The sequence below is a fragment of the Rhinoraja longicauda genome, chromosome 23 (genome assembly GCF_053455715.1).
Source record: "Rhinoraja longicauda isolate Sanriku21f chromosome 23, sRhiLon1.1, whole genome shotgun sequence".
NCBI classification, from domain to species: Eukaryota; Metazoa; Chordata; class Chondrichthyes; order Rajiformes; family Arhynchobatidae; genus Rhinoraja; species Rhinoraja longicauda.
In genome coordinates, this window is record NC_135975.1 from 36748322 (window position 1) to 36773226 (window position 24905).

At 54.8% G+C, this 24905-nt stretch overlaps 1 protein-coding gene across 1 annotated transcript in view; it reads left to right on the plus strand.

Moving 5' to 3' along the window:
• Nucleotides 1–24905, plus strand: part of LOC144605046 (dynein axonemal heavy chain 3-like) — a 345711-nt gene that overhangs the window by 288373 nt on the left and 32433 nt on the right. The window contains exons 68-74 of the mRNA XM_078420087.1: nt 1897–2074; nt 4345–4421; nt 9354–9647; nt 12730–12867; nt 18140–18400; nt 19883–19975; nt 23913–24011. Coding sequence (XP_078276213.1) covers nt 1897–2074; nt 4345–4421; nt 9354–9647; nt 12730–12867; nt 18140–18400; nt 19883–19975; nt 23913–24011 — 1140 coding nt within the window. The remainder of the gene's footprint in view (nt 1–1896; nt 2075–4344; nt 4422–9353; nt 9648–12729; nt 12868–18139; nt 18401–19882; nt 19976–23912; nt 24012–24905) is intronic.

The window sequence follows — 24905 nt, forward strand, 5'->3', positions numbered from 1 at the left end:
CCGTGTGTGGAGGTGTGTACCGTGTGTGGAGGTGTGTACCGTGTGTGGAGGTGTGTACCGTGTGTGGAGGTGCGTACCGTGTGTGGGGGTGTGTACCATATGTGGGGTGTGTACCGTGTGTGGAGGTGTGTACCGTGTGTGGAGGTGTGTACCGTGTGTGGGGGTGTGTACCATATGTGGGGTGTGTACCGTGTGTGGAGGTGTGTACCGTGTGTGGAGGTGTGTACTGTGTGTGGGGGTGTGTACCATATGTGGGGTGTGTACCGTGTGTGGAGGTGTGTACCGTGTGTGGGGGTGTGTACCATATGTGGGGTGTGTACCGTGTGTGGAGGTGTGTACCGTGTGTGGGGTGTGTACCGTGTGTGGGGGTGTGTACCGTGTGTGGGGTGTGTACCGTGTGTGGAGGTGTGTACCGTGTGTGGGGTGTGTACCGTATGTGGGGTGTGTACCGTGTGTGGAGGTGTGTACCATATGTGGGGTGTGTACCGTGTGTGGAGGTGTGTACCATATGTGGAGGTGTGTACCGTGTGTGGAGGTGTGTACCGTGTGTGGAGGTGTGTACCGTGTGTGGAGGTGTGTACCGTGTGTGGGGTGTGTACCGTGTGTGGGGGTGTGTACCATATGTGGGGTGTGTACCATGTGTGGGGTGTGTACCGTGTGTGGAGGTGCGTACCGTGTGTGGGGGTGTGTACCGTATGTGGGGTGTGTACCGTGTGTGGGGGTGTGTACCATATGTGGGGTGTGTACCATATGTGGAGGTGTGTACCGTGTGTGGAGGTGTGTACCGTGTGTGGAGGTGTGTACCGTGTGTGGAGGTGTGTACCGTGTGTGGAGGTGTGTACCGTGTGTGGAGGTGTGTACCGTGTGTGGAGGTGTGTACCGTGTGTGGGGTGTGTACCGTGTGTGGGGGTGTGTACCATATGTGGGGTGTGTACCATGTGTGGGGTGTGTACCGTGTGTGGAGGTGCGTACCGTGTGTGGGTGTGTGTACCGTATGTGGGGTGTGTACCGTGTGTGGGGGTGTGTACCATATGTGGGGTGTGTACCGTGTGTGGGGGTGTGTACCATATGTGGGGTGTGTACCATATGTGGGGTGTGTACCGTGCGTGGAGGTGTGTACTGTATGTAGGGTACATACACGGTGTGTGCTGCATGAAGCGTACATAGGATGTGTGCCATATGTAGGGTATGGACTGTATATCGCGTGTGTGCTGCATGCAGTGTGTACTGTACATGGGGTGATTGCCATGTGTGGGATGTTGTCTTCCTTGTCCCACCGTGACCTCTGCCCTTCCCCCAAACATTGACCTTTGCCCTTCCCCCACTGTGACTTCTGCCCTCCCCGCACCGACCTCTGCCCTTCCCCCACAATCTGACCTCTGCCCTTCCCCCACCGTGACCTCTGCCCTTCCCCTACCATGACCTCTGCCCTCCCCCACCGTGACCTCTGCCCTCCCCACCATGACCTCTGCCCTTCCCCCACCATGACCTCTGCCCTTCCCCCACCATGACTTCTGCCCTTCCTCTACCGTGACCTCTGCCCTTCCCCTACCGTGACATCTGTCCTTCCCCTACCGTGACCTCTGCCCTTCCCCACCGTTACCTCTGCCCTTCCCCCACCATGACCTCTGCCCTCCCTCCGCAGTGACCTCTGCCCTTCCCCTACCGTGATCTCTGCCCTTCCCCCACCATGACCTCTGCCCTTCCCCCACCATGACCTCTGCCCTTCCCCTACCGTGACCTCTGCCCTTCCCCCACTGTGACCTCTACCCTTCCCCTGCCGTGACCTCTGCTCGTCCCCCACTGTGACCTCTGCCCTTCCCCTGCCGTGACCTCTGCCATTCCTCCGCCGTGACCTCTGCCCTTCCCCCGCCTTGACCTCTGCCCTTGCTCCAGGTGATCCCAGCCATCCAGCAGTTCATCGCTGAGAAGATGGGGGCTGCGTACATTGAGCCGCCAACCTTTGACCTTCAGCGCAGTTACCGGGGCTCCAGCCACGCCACGCCACTCATCTTCATCCTGTCCGCCGGGGCCGACCCCATGGCCCTGCTGGTCAAGTTCGCCGAGGAGCAAGGTAGGGCTGTTCATTGTGCATTGCCCACACCTTCTCTCTCCCGCCCTGCCCATCGCTGCAGTCAGTGGGCATGTGAATCAGTTACCCCGCACAGTGTATAGAACAGGAAGGCACAGCATTCCTTTTAGAGAGTGGAAACAGGCCCTTCAGCCCTCCAAATCCGCACTGACCAGTGATCCCAGCACACTGATACTAACCGACACACGAGGGACAATTTACATTCATACCAAGTCAATCAGCGTACAAACTTGTACGTCTTTGGAGTGTGAGAGGAAACCTGGAGAAAACCTACACGGTCACGGGGAGAACGTACAAACTCCGTGCGGACAGCACCCGTAGTCAAGATGGAACCCGGGTCTCTGGCGCTGTGAGGCAGCAACTCTACCGCTGCGCCACCGTGCCACCATCAGTGGCCAAGGTTTCTACTTTGTGAAATTATTACAACATTATGAAATTTGTCTTCACAAGGAACTGCAGGTGTTGGAATCTTGAAGAAAACACAAAGTGCGGGAGGAACTCAGCGGGGTCAGGCAGCATCCGTGGAGAAAGTGTCTGAAGAAGGGTCCCAACCTGAAACATCGCCCATCCATTCCCTCTCCAGATGCTGCCAGACCCGCTGGACAAGTTCCTCAAGCATGTTGTGTTTTGCTGATGAAATCTGTGCTGATTATAAAACACACCACATCACGTATCAGAAATACAGAGAGAGAGAGAGAGAGAGAGAGAGAGAGAGAGAGAGAGAGAGAGAACGTTAAAAAGAGAGAGAGAGAGAGAGAGAGAGAGAGAACGTTAAAAGGCTCAGTGGAATTCTGTTTTTGCAAACCGTTCAGTAAAGTATTGCCATACCCAAGCACCATCCCCGATTAGCAAAGTCTACAGAAATAGACCACTGATCCCGCATGCAAGAGGCACCATGTTTTGGCGCCATTTTCCAAGTGCAGTCCGTACTCTAGGTCGATCCAGGCGAGCCCCAAGCTGCTGCAGGGCCTCCAGGCATCAACTTCCTCGTGCGTCTAGATGGACCAGTGAACCCACGTCCCTCTCCTCGCCCGTCCACCTCTGTTCCCCGGGTGGGGGGGGGGGGGGGGGGGAACTTCCCACTGCCAACTTTGAGACCCCGTTCCCTTGCCTCTAGGGTTGCCAACTTCCTCACTCTCAAATACGGGACAAGGTTCAACTGCGGGTAATGTTTCATTTCACTACACATTTATGTGTATGTGACAAATAAACGACTATTGACTATTGAGGTGATGTCGCTGCCCCGCTCCCCACATGACCTCACCCAGCCAGCGGCCGCGTGCTCTCGCTCCACCAATGGCGGCCGCCCGGGACGGAAGCGGGTTGCATAGCATTGGTGGAGCGGGAGCACGTGGCCGCTGGCTGCGTGACGTCACGTGGTGCGCGGGGCGGTGACGTCACCCTTTGTCCCTTATTTGGGAGTGAGGATGTTGGCAACCCTACTATTACTGGACAAGGGCGGTCCAGTAAGGGACAAACTAATTTAGCCCAAAATACGGGATGTCCCAGCTAATACGGGACAGTTGGCAACCCTACCTCTCCTCCTCTCCCACCGGCGTTTACCTGTGCACGGTATGGTCTCTGTGCAGCACGCAAAACAAAGTTTTACAAGTAGCTATTTCTAAATAAATACTTGCAAGCTTGCAAGAAGATTTACGAGGATGTTGCCAGGACTAATGGGTCTAATGGGAGAGATTGAGTAGGCTGGGGCTCTGTTCCTTGGAGTGCAGGAGGATGAGGGGTAATCTTATAGAGGTGTATAAGATCATGAGAGGAATAGATCGTGTAGATGCACAGAGTCTCTTGCCCAGAGTAGGTGAATCGAGGACCAGAGGACATAGGTTTAAGGTGAGGGGTAAAAGATTTAATAGGAATCTGAGGGGTAACTTTTCACACAGAGGGTGGTGGGTGTATGGAACAAACTGCCAGAGGAGGTAGTTGAGGCTGGGACTATCCCAATGTTTAAGAAACAGTTAGACAGGTACATGGATGGGACGGGTTTGGAGGTGTATGGAACAAACGTAGGCAGGTGGGACTAGTATAGCTGGGACATGTTGGCCAGTGTGGGCGAGTTGGGCCGAAGGGCCTGTTTCCATGCTGTATCACTCTATGACTCTAAGACTCTAGGTATTGGCATGGGTTTGTCTGGTTTTGGATAAGGAGATGCAAATGGTTGCAATATGTGGAAAAATGAGTTGATTGGAAAGTATCACCGCAGGCCATGATGAAACTTGCTCCCTCTCCTGTTCTAGGGATGGGGGGACTGAACCTCCAGACAATCTCCCTTGGTCAAGGGCAAGGACCCATCGCTAGGAAAATGATTGAAAAGGTAGGCTTCTGTGCTTTGCGAGAACCATAGACTGGAGGGCATAGGTTTAAGGTGAAGGGGAAAAGATTTAATAGGAATCAGAGGGGTAACTTTTTCATACAGAGGGTGGTGGGTGTATGGAACGAGCTGCTAGAGGAAGTAGTTGAAGCAGGGATTGTCGCAATGTTTAAGAAACATTTAGGCAGGTACATGGATAGGACAGGTTTGGAGGGATATAGACCAAGTGCAGGCAGGTGGGACTAGTGTAGCTGGGACATGTTGGTTGGTGTGGGCAATTTGGGCTGAAAGGCCTGTTTCTACGCTGTATCACTGAATGTGACTCTAAAGAGCTGCTCATTTAATTTCCTGCTCTTTTTTCCGAGAACAATGGAACAGATATTCAGGGGTAGAAGGTAGACACAGAGTGCTGGAGTAACTCAGCGGGACTGGCAGCATCTCTGGAGTACATGGACACAGAGTGCTGGAGTAACTCAGCGGGACAGGCAGCATCTCTGGAGTACATGGACACAGAGTGCTGGAGTAACTCAGCGGGATAGGCAGCATCTCTAGAGACAAGGAGTGGGTGACGTTTTGGGATGACACCCTTCTTCAGACTGATGTCAGGGGAGGGGGCGGGACAATTTTCAGATATTCAGGGATGTTGGCGTAGGAGGGGTCCGTTCAAGAGCCTGCTAAGAGTGGGTGGAATACCCAAGCATGAGCCCGGAGCTGGGAGTGAGAGGGACGGGAAGGCTGGAACAGGGGAGAGGGGGGGAGCAAGGATTGAGGGGCCGGGGTCCAGGCTTGATGGGGTATGGATCAAGAGGGCCGGAGCAGGCGTGAGGGCCGGGGGAGTGAGGGCCGGGGGAGTGAGGGCCGGGGGAGTGAGGGCCGGGGGAGTGAGGGCCGGGGGAGTGAGGGCCGGGGGAATGAGGGCCGGGGGAGTGAGGCCGGGGGAGTGAGGGTCGAGGGGAGTGAAGGCCGGGGGAGTGAGGGCCGGGGGAGTGAGGGCCGGGGGAGTGAGGGTTGAGGGGAGTGAGGGTCGAGGGGAGTGAGGGCCGGGGGAGTGAGGGCCGGGGGAGTGAGGGCCGGGGGGAGTGAGGGCCGGGCAAGGGGCGGGGCAGTGAAGGTCGAGGGGAGTGAGGGTCGAGGGGAGTGAGGGCCGGGGGAGTGAGGGCCGGGGGAGTGAGGGTTGAGGGGAGTGAGGGTCGAGGGGAGTGAGGGTCGAGGGGAGTGAGGGCTGGGGGAGTGAGGGCCGGGCAAGGGGTGGGGGAGTGAGGGTCGAGGAGAGTGAGGGCCGGGGGCGTGAGGGCCGGGGGAGTGAGGCCGGGGGAGTGAGGGCCGTGGGAGTGAGGGTCGAGGGGAGTGAATGTCGAGGGGAGTGAATGTTGAGGGGAGTGAGGGTCGAGGGGAGTGAGGGCCGGGGGAATGAGGATCGAGGGGAGTGAGGGTCGAGGGGAGTGAGGGCCGGGGGAGTGAAGGCCGGGGGAGTGAGGGCCGGGGGAATGAGGATCGAGGGGAGTGAGGGTTGAGGGGAGTGAGGGCCGGGGGAGTGAAGGCCGGGGGAGTGAGGCCGGGGGAGTGAGGGCCGGGGGAGTGAGGGTCGAGGGGAGTGAATGTCGAGGGGAGTGAAGGCCGGGGGAATGAGGATCGAGGGGAGTGAGGGTCGAGGGGAGTGAGGGCCGGGGGAGTGAAGGCCGGGGGAGTGAGGGCCGGGGGAGTGAGGGCCGGGGGAATGAGGATCGAGGGGAGTGAGGGTCGAGGGGAGTGAGGGCCGGGGGAGTGAAGGTCGAGGGGAGTGAGGGCTGGGGGAGTGAGGGCCGGGCAAGGGGTGGGGGAGTGAGGGTCGATGAGAGAGAGGGCCGGGGGCGTGAGGGCCGGGGGAGTGAGGCCGGGGGAGTGAGGGTCGAGGGGAGTGAATGTCGAGGGGAGTGAAGGCCGGGGGAGTGAGGGCCGGGGGAGTGAGGGCCGGGGGAATGAGGATCGAAGGGAGTGAGGGTCGAGGGGAGTGAGGGCCGGGGGAGTGAGGGCCGAGGGGGCAGGAGGTGGGAGGAAGAAACATAGACGATAGGTGCAGGGGTCGGCCATTTGGCCCTTCGAGCCAGCACCGCCATTGAATATGATATGCTGATCGTCCACAATCAGCACCCCGTTCCTGCTTTCTCCCCATATCATACATACATATATATACAGCCGGAAACAGGCCTTTTCGGCCCTCCAAGTCCGTGCCGCCCAGCGATCCCCGTACATTAACACTATCCTACACCCACTAGGGACAATTTTTACATTTACACAGCCAATTAACCTACATACCTGTACGTCTTTGGAGTGTGGGAGGAAACCGAAGATCTCGGAGAAAACCCACGCAGGTCACGGGGAGAACGTACAAACTCCTTACAGTGCAGCACCCGTAGTCAGGATCGAACCTGAGTCTCCGGCGCTGCATTCGCTGTAAAGCAGCAACTCTACCGCTGCGCTACCATATCCCTTGATTCCGTTGGCCCTAAGAGCTAAATCTAACTCTTTCTTGAACACATCCAGAGAATCGGCCTCCACTGCCTTCTGTGGCAGAGAATTCCACAAATTCACAACACTCTGGCTGAAAACATTTTTCCTCATCTCAGTCGTAAAAGACCTACCTCTTATTCTTAAACCGTGACCCCTGGGTCTGGATTCCCCCAACATGGGGAGGAGTTTTCCTGCATCTACCCTGTCCAATCCCTTAAGAATTTTATATGTTTCTATAAGATCCCCTCTCATCCTTCTAAACTCCAGTGAATACGAGCCCAGTCGACCCAGTCTTTCAAAGGGTTCAGGGGGCAGGGATCAGGGGAAGGGAGGGGGTGGAGGTGGGAGTGAGGGTGGAGGGGGCCGGGAGTGAGATGGCCAGAGCCAAGAGCAGTCAGGAGGGCCGGGTGTGAGGTGTGTGTGCTAGCCCACCGTCAGGCTCTCCCTCAGCCAGGCTGCGGAGGTGGGGAGGGGTGAGGGAGAGGGGGGAGGGGAGGGGCGAGGGAGGGAGGGGGCAGGGTGTGTGGGGGGCAGGGTGTGTGGGGGGCAGGGTGTGGGGGGGCAGGGTGTGGGGGGCAGGGTGTGGGGGGCAGGGTGTGGGGGGGCAGGGTGTGGGGGGGCAGGGTGTGTGGGGGGCAGGGTGTGGGGGGGCAGGGTGTGTGGGGGGCAGGGTGTGTGGGGGGCAGGGAGTGTGGGGGGCAGGGAGTGTGGGGGGCAGGGAGGGTGGGGGGCCGGGAGGGTGGGGGGCAGGGTGTGTGGGGGCAGGTGTGGGGGGCAGGGTGTGGGGGCAGGGTGTGTGGGGGGCAGGGTGTGGGGGGGGCAGGGTGTGGGGGCAGGGTGTGGGGGCAGGGTGTGTGGGGGGCAGGGTGTGTGGGGGGCAGGGTGTGGGGGGGCAGGGTGTGTGGGGGGCAGGGTGTGTGGGGGGCAGGGTGTGGGGGGCAGGGTGTGTGGGGGGCAGGGTGTGTGGGGGGCAGGGTGTGTGGGGGGCAGGGAGTGTGGGGGGCAGGGTGTGTGGGGGGCAGGGAGGGTGGGGGCAGGGTGTGTGGGGGGCAGGGTGTGTGGGGGGCAGGGTGTGTGGGGGGCAGGGTGTGTGGGGGGCAGGGAGTGTGGGGGGCAGGGAGTGTGGGGGGCAGGGAGGGTGGGGGCAGGGTGTGGGGGGCAGGGTGTGTGGGGGGCAGGGAGGGTGGGGGGCAGGGAGGGTGGGGGGCAGGGAGTGTGGGGGGCAGGGAGTGTGGGGGGCAGGGTGTGTGGGGGGCAGGGTGTGTGGGGGGCAGGGTGTGTGGGGGGCAGGGTGTGTGGGGGGCAGGGTGTGGGGGCAGGGTGTGTGGGGGGCAGGGTGTGGGGGCAGGGTGTGTGGGGGGCAGGGTGTGGGGGCAGGGTGTGTGGGGGCAGGTGTGTGGGGGGCAGGTGTGTGGGGGGCAGGGTGTGTGGGGGGCAGGTGTGTGGGGGGCAGGTGTGTAGGGGGCAGGTGTGTGGGGGGCAGGTGTGTGGGGGGCAGGTGTGTGGGGGGCAGGGTGTGTGGGGGGCAGGGTGTGTGGGGGGCAGGGTGTGTGGGGGGCAGGGTGTGTGGGGGGCAGGTGTGTGGGGGGCAGGGTGTGTGGGGGGCAGGTGTGTGGGGGGCAGGGTGTGTGGGGGGCAGGGTGTGTGGGGGGCAGGGTGTGTGGGGGGCAGGTGTGTGGGGGGCAGGTGTGTGGGGGGCAGGTGTGTGGGGGGCAGGGTGTGTGGGGGGCAGGGTGTGTAGGGGGCAGTGATCGAGGGGGCAGGTGTGGGGGGCAGGTGTGTGGGGGGCAGGTGTGTGGGGGGCAGGGTGTGTGGGGGGCAGGTGTGTGGGGGGCAGGTGTGTGGGGGGCAGGGTGTGTAGGGGGCAGTGATCGAGGGGGCAGGTGTGTGGGGGGCAGGTGTGTGGGGGCAGGTGTGTGGGGGGCAGGTGTGTGGGGGGCAGGGTGTGTAGGGGGCAGTGATCGAGGGGGCAGGTGTGTGGGGGGCAGGTGTGTGGGGGGCAGGTGTGTGGGGGGCAGGGTGTGTAGGGGGCAGTGATCGAGGGGGCAGGTGTGTGGGGGGCAGGTGTGTGGGGGGCAGGTGTGTGGGGGGCAGGTGTGTGGGGGGCAGGTGTGTGGGGGGCAGGTGTGGGGGGCAGGTGTGTGGGGGGCAGGGTGTGTGGGGGGCAGTGATCGAGGGGGCAGGTGTGTGGGGGGCAGGGTGTGTGGGGGGCAGGGTGTGTGGGGGGCAGTGATCGAGGGGGCAGGTGTGTGGGGGGCAGGTGTGTGGGGGGCAGGGTGTGTGGGGTGGCAGGGTGTGTGGGGGGGCAGTGATCGAGGGGCAGGTGTGTGGGGGGCAGGGTGTGTGGGGGGGCAGGGTGTGTGGGGGGCAGTGATCGAGGGGCAGGTGTGCCAGCTCACTGCCACGCTCTCCCTCTCCCTCTCCCTCTCCCTCTCCCTCTCCCAGGCTGTGGAGGAGGGGAGCTGGCTGGTGCTGCAGAACTGTCACTTGGCCCGCAGCTGGCTGCCTGAGTTGGAGCAGCTGTGTGATGAGCTGATCACGGACAGCGTGAGGACCCAGCCGACCTTCCGCCTGTGGCTGACCAGCTACCCGTCCCAGGACTTCCCCGTCACCCTGCTGCAGAACGGCATCAAGATGACCAACGAGCCGCCCAAGGGGCTCCGCGCAAACCTGCTGAGGTCCTACCTCAACCACCCCATCTCAGACCCCGCCTTCTTCACCGGCTGCAACAAACCACAGGTAATGTGTCCACCACTGCCCAACACACCGACCGGCCAATGGGTGTGTGAGAATGGGTGTGTGTGTGTGTGTGTGTGTGAATGAGTGGGTGTGTGTGTGTGAATGAGTGGGTGTGTGTGAATGGGTGGGTGTGTGTGGGTGAATGAGTGTGTGCAATTGAGTGGGTGTGTGTGTGAATGAGAGTGCAAATGAGTGTGTGTGTGAGTGGGTGCATGTGTGTGAATGAGTGGGTGTGAATGGGTGGGTGTGAATGGGTGGGGTGTGTGAATGGGAGTGCGTGTGTGTGTGTGAATGGGTGGGGTGTGTGAATGGGAGTAAGTGTGTGTGTGTGAATGGGTGGGGTGTGTGAATGGGAGTGTGTGTGAATGGGAGTGTGTGTGAATGGGAGTATGTGAATGGGTGGGGTGTGTGAATGGGAGTGTGTTTGTGTGTGTGTGTGTGAATGGCAGTGTGTGTGTGTGTGTGTGTGGGTGGGGTGTGTGAATGGGAGTGTGTGTGAATGGGAGTGTGTGTGAGAATGGGTGGGGTGTGTGTGTGAATGGGCTTGTGTGTGTGAATGGGTGGGGTGTGTGTGTGTGTGTGAATGGGTGGGGTGTGTGTGTGTGAATGGGTGGGGTGTGTGTGTGAATGGGATGGGTGTGTCAGTTAGTTAGAGGTTGTCACCAGATCCAGGGCATATCACAGTATTGGGGTACAGGCAGTATTGGGAGTACAGTAGCCCCCAAAGGGTTACTCCAGCATTTTGTGTCCACCTTCGATTTAAACCAGCATCTGCTGTTTTTTTCCTAAAGTCCAATAGAGCTGCATCATGTGTTCCTGGTGATGATGGGGGTGTATACACATGTACAGAGTGGGGAGAAGGTCAGAGCCAGATTAGTGCTGGGGATTTGGGACAGTGGGTGTGTGTTGGTTGAGGAATGCAGGTCAGTTCAGTGTACAACTGTGCCACACAGCACCAGAGACCCAGGTCCAATCCTGACTACGGGGGCTGTCGGTGTGGGGTTTCCACCATCTCCCAATAACTGCGTGGGTTTTCCGCTTTCTCCCACATTCCAAAGACGTGCAGGTTTTGTAGGTTAATCGGCCTCTGCAAAATTACTCCCTGTGTAGGGAGCGGATGGGAAAGTGGGATAAGTTGGGAAATGGAACTAGTGACGGGGTGGAAACAGGCCCTTTGGCCCACCGAGTCCGCATCTACCAGTGATCCCCACACACTAGCACTATCCAACACGCACTAAGGATCATTTACAATTTTATCAAAGCCAATTCACCTACAAGCCTGTCCGTGTTTGGAGTGTGGGAGGAAACCAGAGCACCCGGAGAAAACCCACGCAGGTCACAGGAAGAACGTACAAACTCCGTACAGACAGCACCCATAGTCAGGGTCGAACCCGAGTCTCTGGCACTGCAAGGCAGTAACTCTACCGCTGCGCCACCGTGCCTAATTAGTTCATCATTTTTTTAAGTTCAGTTTAGTTTAAAGAGACAACAAGAAAACAAACCCATTCCATGTCAACCATTGTTGACCCGTTCACATGTTATCCCAGTATCTCATCCACAGAGGCCAATTAACCGACAAATCCACATCTTTGGGATGTGGGAGGAATCTGGAGCACTCAGAGTAAACCTACATGGGTACAGGGAGAGACACACAACAAACTGGAGTAACTCAGCGGGTCAGGCAGCATCTCTGGAGAAAAAGAATAGGTGACGTTTCGGGCCGAGACCCTTCTCCACACTGGAGTCAGGGGTGAGGGAACCAAGAGATATGAATAGATACATAGAACAAATAAAGGAAAGATAGATATGCAAAAAGACAGATCAAAGCCAGCAACGATGATCAAGGAAAGGTGGAGTCCACAATGGTCCATTGTTGGCTGTGGGGAAGGTGGTAATGAGTGATATAAAGAGCAGGACAAGAGTGAAACTAATACCATGACTAGGGTGGGGGAGGGACGAAGGGCGACCAGGGTGGAGAACTTACAAACTCCACACAGACAGCATCCAAGGTCTACATGGAACCTGGGTCTTTGGCTCTGAGAGTTTACTTATGTTTTAATTTTTTAACTAATAATGTAAAAATCAGTCGGAATGTGATGCAGTGTTGAGATGGTTTTGGGTGTGTTTGACTGATGGATCTTCGATGTCCAATGGCAGCTCTGGTTGCTGGCCAGTGAGGCAGCTGCCAAAGATAGCAGTGGGCACAGTGTGTGGGTATGTGACTGGCCTACATGGAGAGCCTTGCACCCCTCTCAATGAGAACAGCTTTAGTCAGCGGAGACAGGGGGAGAGCTGGCTCGCATGTACGCCTTGTCTCCCTCAGACATCACAGTCAGAGCCATGTTCAGTGTCCCGAGGATGTGTGAGGAGAGATCCCAGCCCACACTACCAGCGGTGTGATCGTTCAAGAGTTTCATTGTCTGTAACTCATTTTCACCTAGCCCACCGCTAACAATAGTCTGTTTCCTTCATCATCATCATTACTTTTTTGCATACCTTTCATCTATGTGTTCTATATCTCACTACATCGCCATCCATATCCCTAACCCTTACCCCTGACGCTCAGTCTGAAGAAGGGTCTCTACCCAAGATCGTCACCTGTTCCCTTTCTCCAGAGATGCTGCCTGTCCTGCTGAGTTCTTCTGACTGCCCTTGTTAGTTTGGTTTTCAGATACAGCGTGGAAACGAGCCCTTCGGCCCACCGAGTCCACGCCGACCGGTACACTAGCACTGCCCTACACACACTAGGGACAATTTACAAGTATACCGGGCCAAATAACCTACACACCTGCACATCTTTGGAGTGTTCAAGTAAACCGGAGCACCCGGAGAAAACCCACGCAGGTCACGGGGAGAGCATGCAAACTCCGTACAGACAGCACCCGTAGTCAGGATGGAACCTGGGTCTCTGGCGCTGTGAGGCAGCAACTCTACCGCTGCACCACCGTGCCACCAATGTTGAGAGGGTGCTGGGGTTGGGGTGTAAATATGCCAAGGCCAGGCTTGTGGGCGCCACCATGTTTGTTTGTTTGATGTGTGTGTGGGGAGAGGGTGATCATTCCCCTGTCCCTTGTGTTGGCAGGTGTGGGAGAAGCTGCTCTTTGCCCTGTGTTTTTTCCACGCCCTCGTTCAAGAACGTCGCACGTTTGGTTCGATCGGCTGGAACGTTCCCTACGAGTTCAACGAGTCTGACCTGCGGATTAGTGCAAGGCAAATGCAGGTACATCCCTCACACCACTCAGTCTAACAGTGCAGGTACATCCCTCACACCACCCAGTCTAACAGTGCAGGTACATCCCTCACACCACTCAGTCTAACAGTGCAGGTACACCCTCACACCACCCAGTCTAACAGTGCAGGTACACCCCCACACCACCCAGTCTAACAACGCAGGTACATCACCAACACCACTCAGTCTAATAACGCAGGTACACCCTCACACCACCCAGTCTAACAGTGCAGGTACACCCTCACATCACCCAGTCTAACAGTGCAGGTACACCCCCACACCACCCAGTCTAACAGTGCAGGTACACCCTCACATCACCCAGTCTAACAGTGCAGGTACACCCTCACATCACCCAGTCTAACAGTGCAGGTACACCCTCACATCACCCAGTCTAACAGTGCAGGTACACCCCCACATCACCCAGTCTAACAGTGCAGGTACACCCCCACACCACCCAGTCTAACAGTGCAGGTACACCCCCACACCACCCAGTCTAACAGTGCAGGTACACCCCCACACCACCCAGTCTAACAGTGCAGGTACACCCCCACACCACCCAGTCTAACAGTGCAGGTACACCCCCACACCACCCAGTCTAACAGTGCAGGTACACCCCCACACCACCCAGTCTAACAGTGCAGGTACACCCCCACACCACCCAGTCTAACAGTGCAGGTACACCCCCACACCACCCAGTCTAACAGTGCAGATACACCCCCACACCACCCAGTCTAACAGTGCAGGTACACCCCCACACCACCCAGTCTAACAGTGCAGATACACCCCCACACCACCCAGTCTAACAGTGCAGGTACACCCCCACATCACCCAGTCTAACAGTGCAGGTACACCCCCACACCACCCAGTCTAACAGTGCAGGTACACCCCCACACCACCCAGTCTAACAGTGCAGGTACACCCCCACACCACCCAGTCTAACAGTGCAGATATATGCAGGACACTATCACTGCACTGAGTAGCTCCTTCAGTGACAGACTCCTTCACCCCAAGTGCGTGAAAGAGAGATATAGGAGGTCCTTCCTTCCCGCTGCTGTGAGACTGCACAACCAGCACTGCTCCCAGCAGACCAGTCAACAATAACAGCTAAGAACACACGGGAAAAAAAACTGATGACAATTGATGTATCTTTTATTTATAATGAATGATCTCTTGATCTCTTGCTGTCCACTTTGCTGCTGTAACACTGTCAATTTCCCCGGTGTGGGACGAATAAAGGAATATATTATTATTATTATCACCCACACCACCCAGTCTAACAGCGCAGGCTAACCTTCACAAACTCAATAAACCCTATCATATCACTTCAGATACAACTTCAGATACCAGCCAACGCTGTTAGTTCAATGGTTCCATTTAGTTTCGTTTAGAGATACAGCGCGGAAACAGGCCCTTCGGCCCTTCGAATCCATGCCGACCAGTGATTCCCGCACACTAACACTAGCCTACACACACTAGGGGTAATTTACAATTTTACCAAAGCCAATTAAGCTACAAACCTGCACTTCTTAGAGCACATGGTATTGGGGGTAGGATATTGACGTGGATAGAGAATTGGATGGCAGACAGGAAGCAAAGAGTAGGAATAAACGGGTCCTTTTCAGAATGGCAGGTAGTGGCGAGTGGACTGCCTGCCATCTCCCCATATCCATTGATTCCGCTAACCCTAAGAGCTAAATCTAACTCTCTCTTGAACACATCCAATGAATTGGCCTCCAGTGTCTTCTGTGGCAGAGAATTCCACAGATTCACAACTCTCTGGCTGAAAATATCTCAGTCCTAATGGGTGACCACTGGTCCTTTTCAGAATGGCAGGCAGTGGCGAGTGGAGTGCTGCAAGGCTCGGTGCTGGGGCCGCAACAATATACAATATATATATTGATGATTTGGATGATGGAATTAGAAGTAACACTAGCAAGGTTGCTGATGGCACAAAGCTGGGTGGCAATGTGCACTGCGAAGAGGATGTTAGGAGGTTGCAGGGTAACTTGGACAGGTTGTGTGAGGTTCACCAGTCACTGACAGTTGGCGTGCAGGTACAGCAGGCAGTGAAGAAAGCTATTGGAATGTTGGCCTTCATAACGAGAGGATTTGAGTATAGGAGCAAAGAGGCCCTTCTGCAGTTGTATAGGGGCCTGGTGAGATCATATCTGGAGTATTGTGTGCAGTTTTGGTCTCCTAATTTGAGGAAGGACGTCCTTGCTTTTGAGGCAGTGCAGCGTAGGTTCACCAGGTTAATCCCGTTAATAAAAGGATGGTGTTAATAAAAGGAGGTTAATAAAAGGATGGCAGGACTGTCATATGAGGAAAGATTGGAAAGACTGGGCTTGTATTCACTGGAGTTTAGAAGGATGAGAGGGGATCTTATAGAGACGTATAAAATTATAAAAGGACTGGACAAGCTAGACGCAGGAAAAATGTTCCCAATGTTGGGCGAGTCCAGAACCAGGGGCCACAGTCTACGAATAAAGGGCAGGCCATTTAAAACTGAGGTGAGAAAAAACTTTTTTACCCAGAGAGTTGTGAATTTGTGGAATTCTCTGCCACAGAAGGCAGTGGAGGCCAATTCACTGGATGAATTTAAAAGAGAGTTAGATAGAGCTCCAGGGGCTAGTGGAATCAAGGGATATGGGGAGAAGGCAGGCACAGGTTACTGATTATAGATGACCAGCCATGATCACAATGAATGGCGGTGCTGGCTCGAAGGGCCAAATGGCCTCCTCCTGCACCTATTTTCTATGTTTGTGTCTTTGGAGTGTGGGAGGAAACCGGAGCACCCGGGGAAAACCCACGCAGGTCACGGGGAGAACATGCAAACTCCGTACAGACAGCACCCATAATCAGGATGGAATCCGGGTCTCTGGTGCTGTGAGGCAGCATCTGAGCGCTGAACCACCATGCTCTCCAATGCTGTTCGATGGCTCTGTATTGTCACGTTTGCACAACACTGTGCATTCTTTTGCACAGCCACAAATGCACAATCACCACAATTCTGGCGGAGTTTTTTAACAAAGGACTCTCCGGTCCTGTGGGCTCGAGCTTCCTCCGCAAGTGGCCATTGGGTCATGGTTGGCGGTGGCCAACAGGTCTGTATTCTTGCCCGTCCTCATCTCAATGGTCCCTTGTTTGACTGGCTCTGCACATTGGCCAAGTCCGCTCCAGTGCAGGAGGATGAGGGGTGATCTTACAGAGGGGTATAAGATCATGAGAGGAATAGATCGGGTTGACGCAGAGTCTCTTGCCCAGAGTAGGTGAATTAAGAACCAAAGAGCATAGTTTAGTTTAGACATATGGCGTGGAAACAGGCCCTTCAGCCCACCGAGCCCGCACTGACCAGTGATCCCTGTACACTAGTTCTAGCCGACACACAAGGGACAATTTACAGAAGCCAATGAACCTGGAAACCTGCACATTCTCAGATACTGGGAGGAACCGCAGCACCCGATGGGAACCTTGCCCTTCACCTTAACAGGAACATGCAGCCCCAATATTCTTGCTATCTGATTTTTGCCAGCCACCTTAGCTGCAGACAGACTCTAATCAACCTCTGCCACGTCCTTCCTGGACCCCTCTGTGCAGGTCCACATTGCACCCTTTCCACTAGGGTCTTCTAGACGATGATGAAAGAAACTTTCATGGACACATTTGACAAATTCCATCCTGTCCAAGCTCTTTACACTGTGAGTAATCCAGTCAATGTTACAGAAGAAGCCAAGGCCTTTTGAGGGTGGCACGGTGGCGCAGCGGTAGAGTTACTGCCGTACAGCACCAGAGACCCGGGTTCAATCCCGACTACGGGTGCTGTCTGTACGGAGTTTGTATGTTCTCCCCGTGACCTACGTGAGTTTTCTCCGGGTGCTCTGGTTTCCTCCCACATTCCAAAGACACAGGTTTGTAGGTTAATTGGCTTGGTATAAATGTAAATTGGCCCTAGTGTGTGTAGGATAGTGTTAGTGTGTGGGGATTGCTAGTCGGCACAGACTCGGTGGGCCGAAGGGCCTGTTTCCGCGCTGTATCTCTAAACTAAACTAAACCAAATTAAACTAAGGAGTTTCCTCAAAATGAGGATAAAACAGTGATTGCCTCATGTGTGTATGTACATGTGTGTATGTATATACTGCATGTGTGTGTATACATATACATACATACACACACATATACATACACACACATATATACATATATAATACACATACACACACATATATACATACACTCACACATATACATACATCTGAGGCAATCAGCTCATCTGGTTCAGCTGGGCAGCAATCAGTGTTGGCAGCAATCAGTGTCGGCAGCAATCAGTGTCGGCAGCAATCAGTGTCGGCAGCAATCAGTGTCGGCAGCAATCAGTGTCGGCAGCAATCAGTGTCGGCAGCAATCAGTGTCGGCAGCAATCAGTGTCGGCAGCAATCAGTGTCGGCAGCAATCAGTGTCGGCAGCAATCAGTGTCGGCAGCAATCAGTGTCGGCAGCAATCAGTGTCGGCAGCAATCAGTGTCTGCTGACTATGGGTTTTGTAGTCTTTTGCTGGCAGCCATGATGGTTTGTAGTCCTTGTTGCATCCACCGGGAGGAAATGTATCTCCCCTCTATGACTCTACCTCTCATGATATCACATGTATAATACACATACACACATATATACATGTACGCACACATATATGCATATATAATACACACACACATATACATATAATACATACACACATATATATATGTACATACACATATACATATATAATACATACACAGACATATATGCACTTTTTTCTCGTTTATTATAATGTAATTCCTTGGCTGTTCTTACATAGTTGGCTAATAAGTTCTTTGCATCGTGCATCTTGTTTACAGTGCACTGTGTTTACATGTTGTGCTGCTGCAAGTAAGCATGTCCTTGTTCTGTCTGGGACACACTGTCTGCTGTTGAGTGGTGGTCTTTGTTCTCTGTGGGACACATGTTCTTGCTGTTGAGTGGTGGTCTTTGTTCTCTGTGGGACACATGTTCTTGCTGTTGAGTGGTGGTCTTTGTTCTCTGTGGGACACATGTTCTTGCTGTTGAGTGGTGGTCCTTGTTCTCTGTGGGACACACGGTCTGCTGTTGAGTGGTGGTCTTTGTTCTCTGTGGGACACATGTTCTTGCTGTTGAGTGGTGGTCTTTGTTCTCTGTGGGACACATGTTCTTGCTGTTGAGTGGTGTTGGAGAGGAGTGAGAGTGACCTGTGCTTGGCATTGTCCCCACAGATCTTCCTGAATGAGTACAACGAGGTCCCATTCGAGGCGCTGACCTACCTGACCGGAGAGTGTAACTACGGGGGTCGTGTCACCGATGACCACGACCGCCGCCTCCTGCTCAGCCTCCTGCAGAGCTTCTACTGCCAGCGCCTCCTCACCCACACACACTACAGCTTCTCACCCAGTGGCGTCTACTTCTGCCCCCTCGCCGGCTCCTACGAGGGCTACCTGGACTACATCACACAGCTGCCTCTCAACGCTGACCCAGAGGTACTGCCATCAGCAGCCGGGCCACACACACGGGGCAATGGCTGCATCTACCTCACTACACACACGTGGCAATGGCTGCATCTACCTCACTTTAGCTCACTGCACTTCACTGCACTTTACTTACTTTAGGTTAGTTTACTTTACTGTAGTTTCGTTTACTTTAGTTTAGCTTAGTGTAGTTTAGTAAAGAACTGCGGATGCTGATTTAAACCGAAGATAGACACAAAATGCTGGAGTAACTCAGGCAGCATCTCTGGAGAGAAGGAATAGGTGACATTTCGGGTCGAGACCCGTCTTCAGTCTGAGAAACGTCACCAATTACTTTTCTCCAAAGATCTTGGCTGACCTGCTGAGTTACACCAGCTTTTTGTGTTTAGTTTAATTTAGTTTAGTGTCAAAACAGGCCCTTCAGCCCACCGAGTCCGTGCCGACCATTCAAGAGAGAGCTAGATAGAGCTCTTAAGGATAGCGGAGTCAGGGGGTATGGGGAGAAAGCAGGAACGGGGTACTGATTGAGAATGATCAGTCATGATCACATTGAATGGCGGTGCTGGCTCGAGGGGCCAAATGGCCTCCTCCTGCACCTATTGTCTATTGACCAGCGATCCCCACACACTAGCACGATCCTACACACACGATGAACAACTTACAATTTTTACCAAAGCCAATTAACCTACAAACCTACACGTCTTTGGAGTGTGGGAGGAAACCGGAGCACCCGGAGAAAACCCACGCAGGTCACGGGGGGAACATATAAACTCTGCACAGACAGCACCCGTAGTCAGGATGGAACCCGGGTCTCTGGCGCTGTGAGGCAGCAACTTTACCATGTGATTCCCTCTGTTGTGTTGTGAGTAGTCGTGGTGAAAACCCACTGCTACATGCGTTCAGCCCCAGCTGACATTCCAGACTGACCATTATATTACAGCACAGAGCCGAGCTGAGGGGGGATGGGGGTGGAGAGTTGGAGGAGAGCGGAGGGAGGGCAAAAGCAAAGGGAGAGGAGCAGAGGTAGGAGAGAAGGAAGGAAGGATAGGGCAAGTTAGGGAGGCAAAGGGATGGAGAGGGGAGGAGATATGGGAAAGATGGAAGGGAGTGATGGGAAGGTGAGGGGGAAGGTGAGGGGGAGGGAGGCGAGAGAAGGGGAGAAACAGAGAGAAGGGGAGAAACAACGGTGGTGCAGCGGTAGAGTTGCTACCTCACAGCGCCAGAGACTCAGGTTCAATGCTGACCACAGGTGCTGTCTGTACGGAGTTCGTACCTTCTCCCCGTGACCGTGTGGGTTTTCTCCGGGTGCTCCGGCTTCCTCCAAAGGCGTGCAGGTTTGTAGGTTGATTGGCTTTGGTGAATTGCCCTTGTGTGCAGCGGGGAGGGTTTGTGGGCGGGCGTGTGGTCATCTCACACGATGGATTGTACGACAATGTGTCCCAGCTTTCCCAGCCGCCAATCACCAGCAGTGAAGTGGACTTTGTCCCCCGGCAGGTCTTTGGACTGCACGAGAATGCAGACATCACGAAGGAGACAAGGGAATCACAGGAGCTGTTTGACAGCATCCTGGCCACACTGCCCAGAGAGGTGAGCTCGCCCACCTCCTCCCCCCGTCCACACCACTATCCCCCCGCTCTGTCCACCCTGCCCCCGCTCTGTCCACCCTGACCACCCTGCCCCTGCACTGTCTACCCTGACCACTCTCCCCCGCACTGTCTACCCTGACCACTCTCCCCCGCACTGTCTACCCTGACCACTCTGCCCCGCACTGTCTACCCTGACCACTCTCCCCCGCACTGTCTACCCTGACCACCCTGCCCCGCACTGTCTACCCTGACCACTCTCCCCCGTGCTCTACCCTGACCACCCTGCCCCTGCACTGTCTACCCTGACCACCCTGCCCCTGCACTGTCTACCCTGACCACTCTGCCCCGCACTGTCTACCCTGACCACCCTGCCCCCGCACTGTCTACCCTGACCACTCTGCCCCGCACTGTCTACCCTGTCCACCCTGCCCCCGTGCTCTACCCTGACCACTCTGCCCCGCACTGTCTACCCTGACCACTCTGCCCCGTGCTCTACCCTGACCACTCTGCCCCGCACTGTCTACCCTGTCCACCCTGCCCCCGTGCTCTACCCTGTCCACCCTGCCCCCGTGCTCTACCCTGACCACCCTGCCCCTGCACTGTCTACCCTGACCACTCTCCCCTGCACTGTCTACCCTGACCACTCTCCCCCCGTGCTCTACCCTGACCACTCTGCCCCGCACTGTCTACCCTGACCACTCTCCCCTGTGCTGTCTACCCTGACCACTCTCCCCGTGCTGTCTACCCTGACCACTCTCCCCCCGTGCTCTACCCTGACCACTCTCCCCCCGTGCTCTACCCTGACCACTCTCCCCTGTGCTGTCTACCCTGACCACTCTCCCCCCGTGCTCTACCCTGACCACTCTGCCCCGCACTGTCTACCCTGACCACTCTCCCCTGTGCTGTCTACCCTGACCACTCTCCCCGTGCTGTCTACCCTGACCACTCTCCCCTGTGCTGTCTACCCTGACCACTCTCCCCCCGTGCTCTACCCTGACCACTCTCCCCCCGTGCTCTACCCTGACCACTCTCCCCTGCACTGTCTACCCTGACCACTCTCCCCGTGCTGTCTACCCAGCCCACCCTACCCCTGTGCTGTCTACCCTGACCACTCTCCCCCTGCGGTGTCTACCTGTCACCGCCCGCCCGCCTGCTTTCACCGGGGCCTCGGGGTGAGTCTGCCATTCTGCCAGCCTGCCTGACCTGGCACATCCTCTGTTGGTTGGGGGTGGCACGGTGGTGCAGCAGTAGAGTTTCCCACTCCCGGCTGTGAAAGATGAACCAAACATGCATCATTCTCATTTTTAAAGAGAAGTATGACATGGTAATGAAAGAATGGATTATGTGCAGGAAGGAACTGCAGATGCTGGTTTACACCGAGGATAAACACCAAATGCTGGAGTAACTCAGCGGGTCAGGCAGCATCTCTGGAGAGAAGGAATGGGTGCGATTTTGGGTTGAGACCCTTCTTCAGACGAGCTGGTTAACATTGGTCAGAGGTGATGAGGTATTGGAAGACCCATCACCAGCCCAGCCTGAGCATTCCCAGCTTCCCATTCAACCACTGGTCTATTCACTCCAAGGGATGTGTCTCACATCAACATCGGGTGGGAGGAAGCCACAGCCCTCTGTTCAATGTGGTCATCTTCTGATCTAATTTTAGGTTGGAGATACAGCGCGGCAACAGGCCATTCAGCCCACCAGTCGGCGCCGACCAGCGATCCCCTCACATTAACACTATCCTACACACACCAGGGACAATTTACATTTATAACCAAGCCAATTAACCTACAAACCTGTACATCTTTGGAGTGTGGGAGGAAACCGGAGAAAACCCACGCAGGTCACGGGGAAAACGTACAAACTCCGTACAGAACCCAGATCTCTGGCGCTGTACGACAGCATCTCTCGCACTACGCCACCGTGCCACCCTATTCTGGCCCAGTCCTCCGCTCCTCCTGCCCCAGTTTAGTTTAGTTTAGAGATACAGCGCGGAAACAGGGCCTTCGGCCCACCGGCGATCCCCAGACATCAACATTGCCCTACACAGTTCCCTTTGGCCTTATTACTCACATCTCACATGGACCAGAGAACACTACAGCACAGCACCAGGCCCTTCGGCCCACAACGCCTTCAGACATGTCCATTCTGAGAATTAGCCAACCCCTGCTTTGAAGTACTCATAGAGAGATACAGTGTGGAAACAGGCCCATCGGCCCACCTTGCCCACACCGACCAACATGTCCCATCTACACCAGTCCCACTTGCCTGTGTTTGGTCCATATCCCTCCAAACCTGTCCTATCCATGTACCTGTCGAACTGTTTCTTAAACGTTGCGATAGTCCCAGCCTCAACTACCTCCTCCGGCAGCTCGTCCCATACATCCACCACACTTTGTGTGAAAAAGTTACCCCTCGGATTCCTATTAAATCTTTCCTCCCCCCCTCACCTTGCACCTATGTCCTTGGATTCTGGATTCCACTACCCTGGGCAAGGGAGGTCTGTGCTTCCACCCGATCTATTCCTCTCATGATTTTACACACCTCTATATCATCCCTCATCCTCCTGCGCCCCAAGGAATAGTCTCCCACCCCCAGGAGTGAAAGCAGGACAAAAGCACATCAGTTTATTTCAGCAAATTGGTGAAGATATGGAACTCCAATGATGTGGTCTCCCAGTTGTCGCAGGTGGAGAACTTTAGAGATACTCAGCACTCTGCAAGAGGCAGAGGTAGATAACTGGTGAAAATAAATTGGTCTGGTGTGCGCTGAGGCCCCAGTTGGACATCCCCACCCCCCTCTCCAGTCCCACCCTGCAGAGGGAGGCAAAGTGTGCTCGTCCATGTATCGTGTGGGCAGGGTCCCGACCCAAAACTTCACCCATTCACCACACCAGGGTGGTGAATCTGTGCAATTCATCCCCACAGAAGGCTGTGGAGGCCGTCACTGGGTATATTTAAGGCAGAGATTCTTGATTAGTACGGGTGTCAGAGGTTATGGGGAGAAGGCAGGAGAATGGGGTTAGGAGGGAGAGATGGATCAGCCATGATTGAATGGCAGAGTAGACTTGATGGGCCGAATGGCCTAATTCTACTGCTATTCCTTATGACCTTATGACCCATTCATTAGACAATAGGTGCAGGAGGAGGCCATTCGGCCCTTCGAGCCAGCACCACCATTCAATGTGATCGGCTGATCATTCTCAATCAGTACCCCGTTCCTGCCTTCTCCCCATACCCCCTGACTCCCCTATCCTTAAGAGCTCTATCTAGCTCTCTCTTAAATGCATTCAGAGAATTGGCCTCCACTGCCTTCTGAGGCAGAGAATTCCAGATTCACAACTCTGACTGAAAAAGGTTTTCCTCATCTCAGTTCTAAATGGCCTATCCCTTATTCTTAAACTGTGGCCCCTTGCATCTCCAGAGATGCTGCCTCTCTCGCTGAGTCACTCCAGCATTTTGTGTCCATCTTCAGTGTAAACCAGCATCTGCAGTTCCTTCCTACAAGTCTGAAGAAGGGTCTTGACCCAAAATGTCTCCCATTCCTGCACTGAACATTATTCCCTTACCATGTATCTGTTCAGTGTAAATGGCATGATTGTAATCATGCATTGTCTTTCCGCTGGCTGGATAGCAGGCAACAAAGGCTTTTCACTGTAGCTCGGTACACGTGACAATGAACTAAACTGTAAATGTAACTTCCTTCTCTCCAGAAATGCTGCTAGTCCTGACCAGTTACTCCATTTTGTGCCTGCCTTCATTGGTGTCTGGTCCAAGAATAAATCTCGCTGCAGCAGGGTCTGCAGGCCCCACTTATCTGTATTCAGTGTGTATTGGTGAAGAGTGTGGGGTGTGTGTGGGGGGGGTGCCATGCGGTGGAAACACTTCAACCATTGTGCTTTCATAATGATCTCCAATTTACCCACCTCCTCTCCTCAGGTGAATGGAGGAGACAGATCGTCATCTGAGATCGTGCAGGAGCTGGCCATTGACATTCTGTCCAAAATACCTCCTGACTTTGAAATTGAGGATGTGATGGTGAGAAATAGCCTGCTCTGTGCAGCGGGACCATGGGTTTCTGGTTAGTCTTTTCAAAGCGGAACAGGGTGCTGAGGTGAATCTGCAGTGAGCTGACAGCTGGTTGATGAGATGGGAGTGGTCACCTTTGAGTTCCTTTTACTTCAGTTTAGTTAAACTGAGGAAGGTCTGCAACACTTTAAATTCCATGGTAGTTTAGTTTAGTTAGACTAAGGAGGTTCTGCAACACACACTCTCTGCCATATCCATGACCAGCACCTCCAATTCCACCGGTAGTTTAGTTTGCTGCATTTTGGTAGGACAAATCAAAATAGGACGTACAGGGTAAATGGTAGGGAATTGAGGAATGCAGTGGAACAGAGGGATCTGGGAATAACTGTGCATTGTTCCCTGAAGGTGGAATCTTATGTGGATAGGGTGGTGAAGAAGGCGTTTGGTATGCTTGCCTTTATAAATCAGAGCATCGAGTATAGAAGTTGGGATGTAATGTTGAAATTGTACAGGGCATTGGTGAGGCCGAATCTGGAGTATGGTGTGCAGTTCTGGTCGCCAAATTATAGGAAGGATGTCGACAAAATGGAGAGGGTACAGAGGAGATTTACTAGAATGTTGCCTGGGTTTCAGCACTTAGGCTACAGAGAGAGGTTGAATAGGTTGGGTCTTTATTCTTTGGAGCGTAGAAGGTTGAGGGGGGACTTGATAGAGGTTTTTAAAATTTTGAGAGGGACGGACAGAGTTGACGTGGGTAGGCTTTTCCCTTTGAGAGTGGGGAAGATTCCAACAAGGGGACATAGCTTCAGAATTGAGGGACAAAGGTTTAGGGGTAACATGAGGGGGAACTTCTTTACTCAGAGGGTTGTGGCTGTATGGAATGGGCTTCCGGTGGAAGTGGTG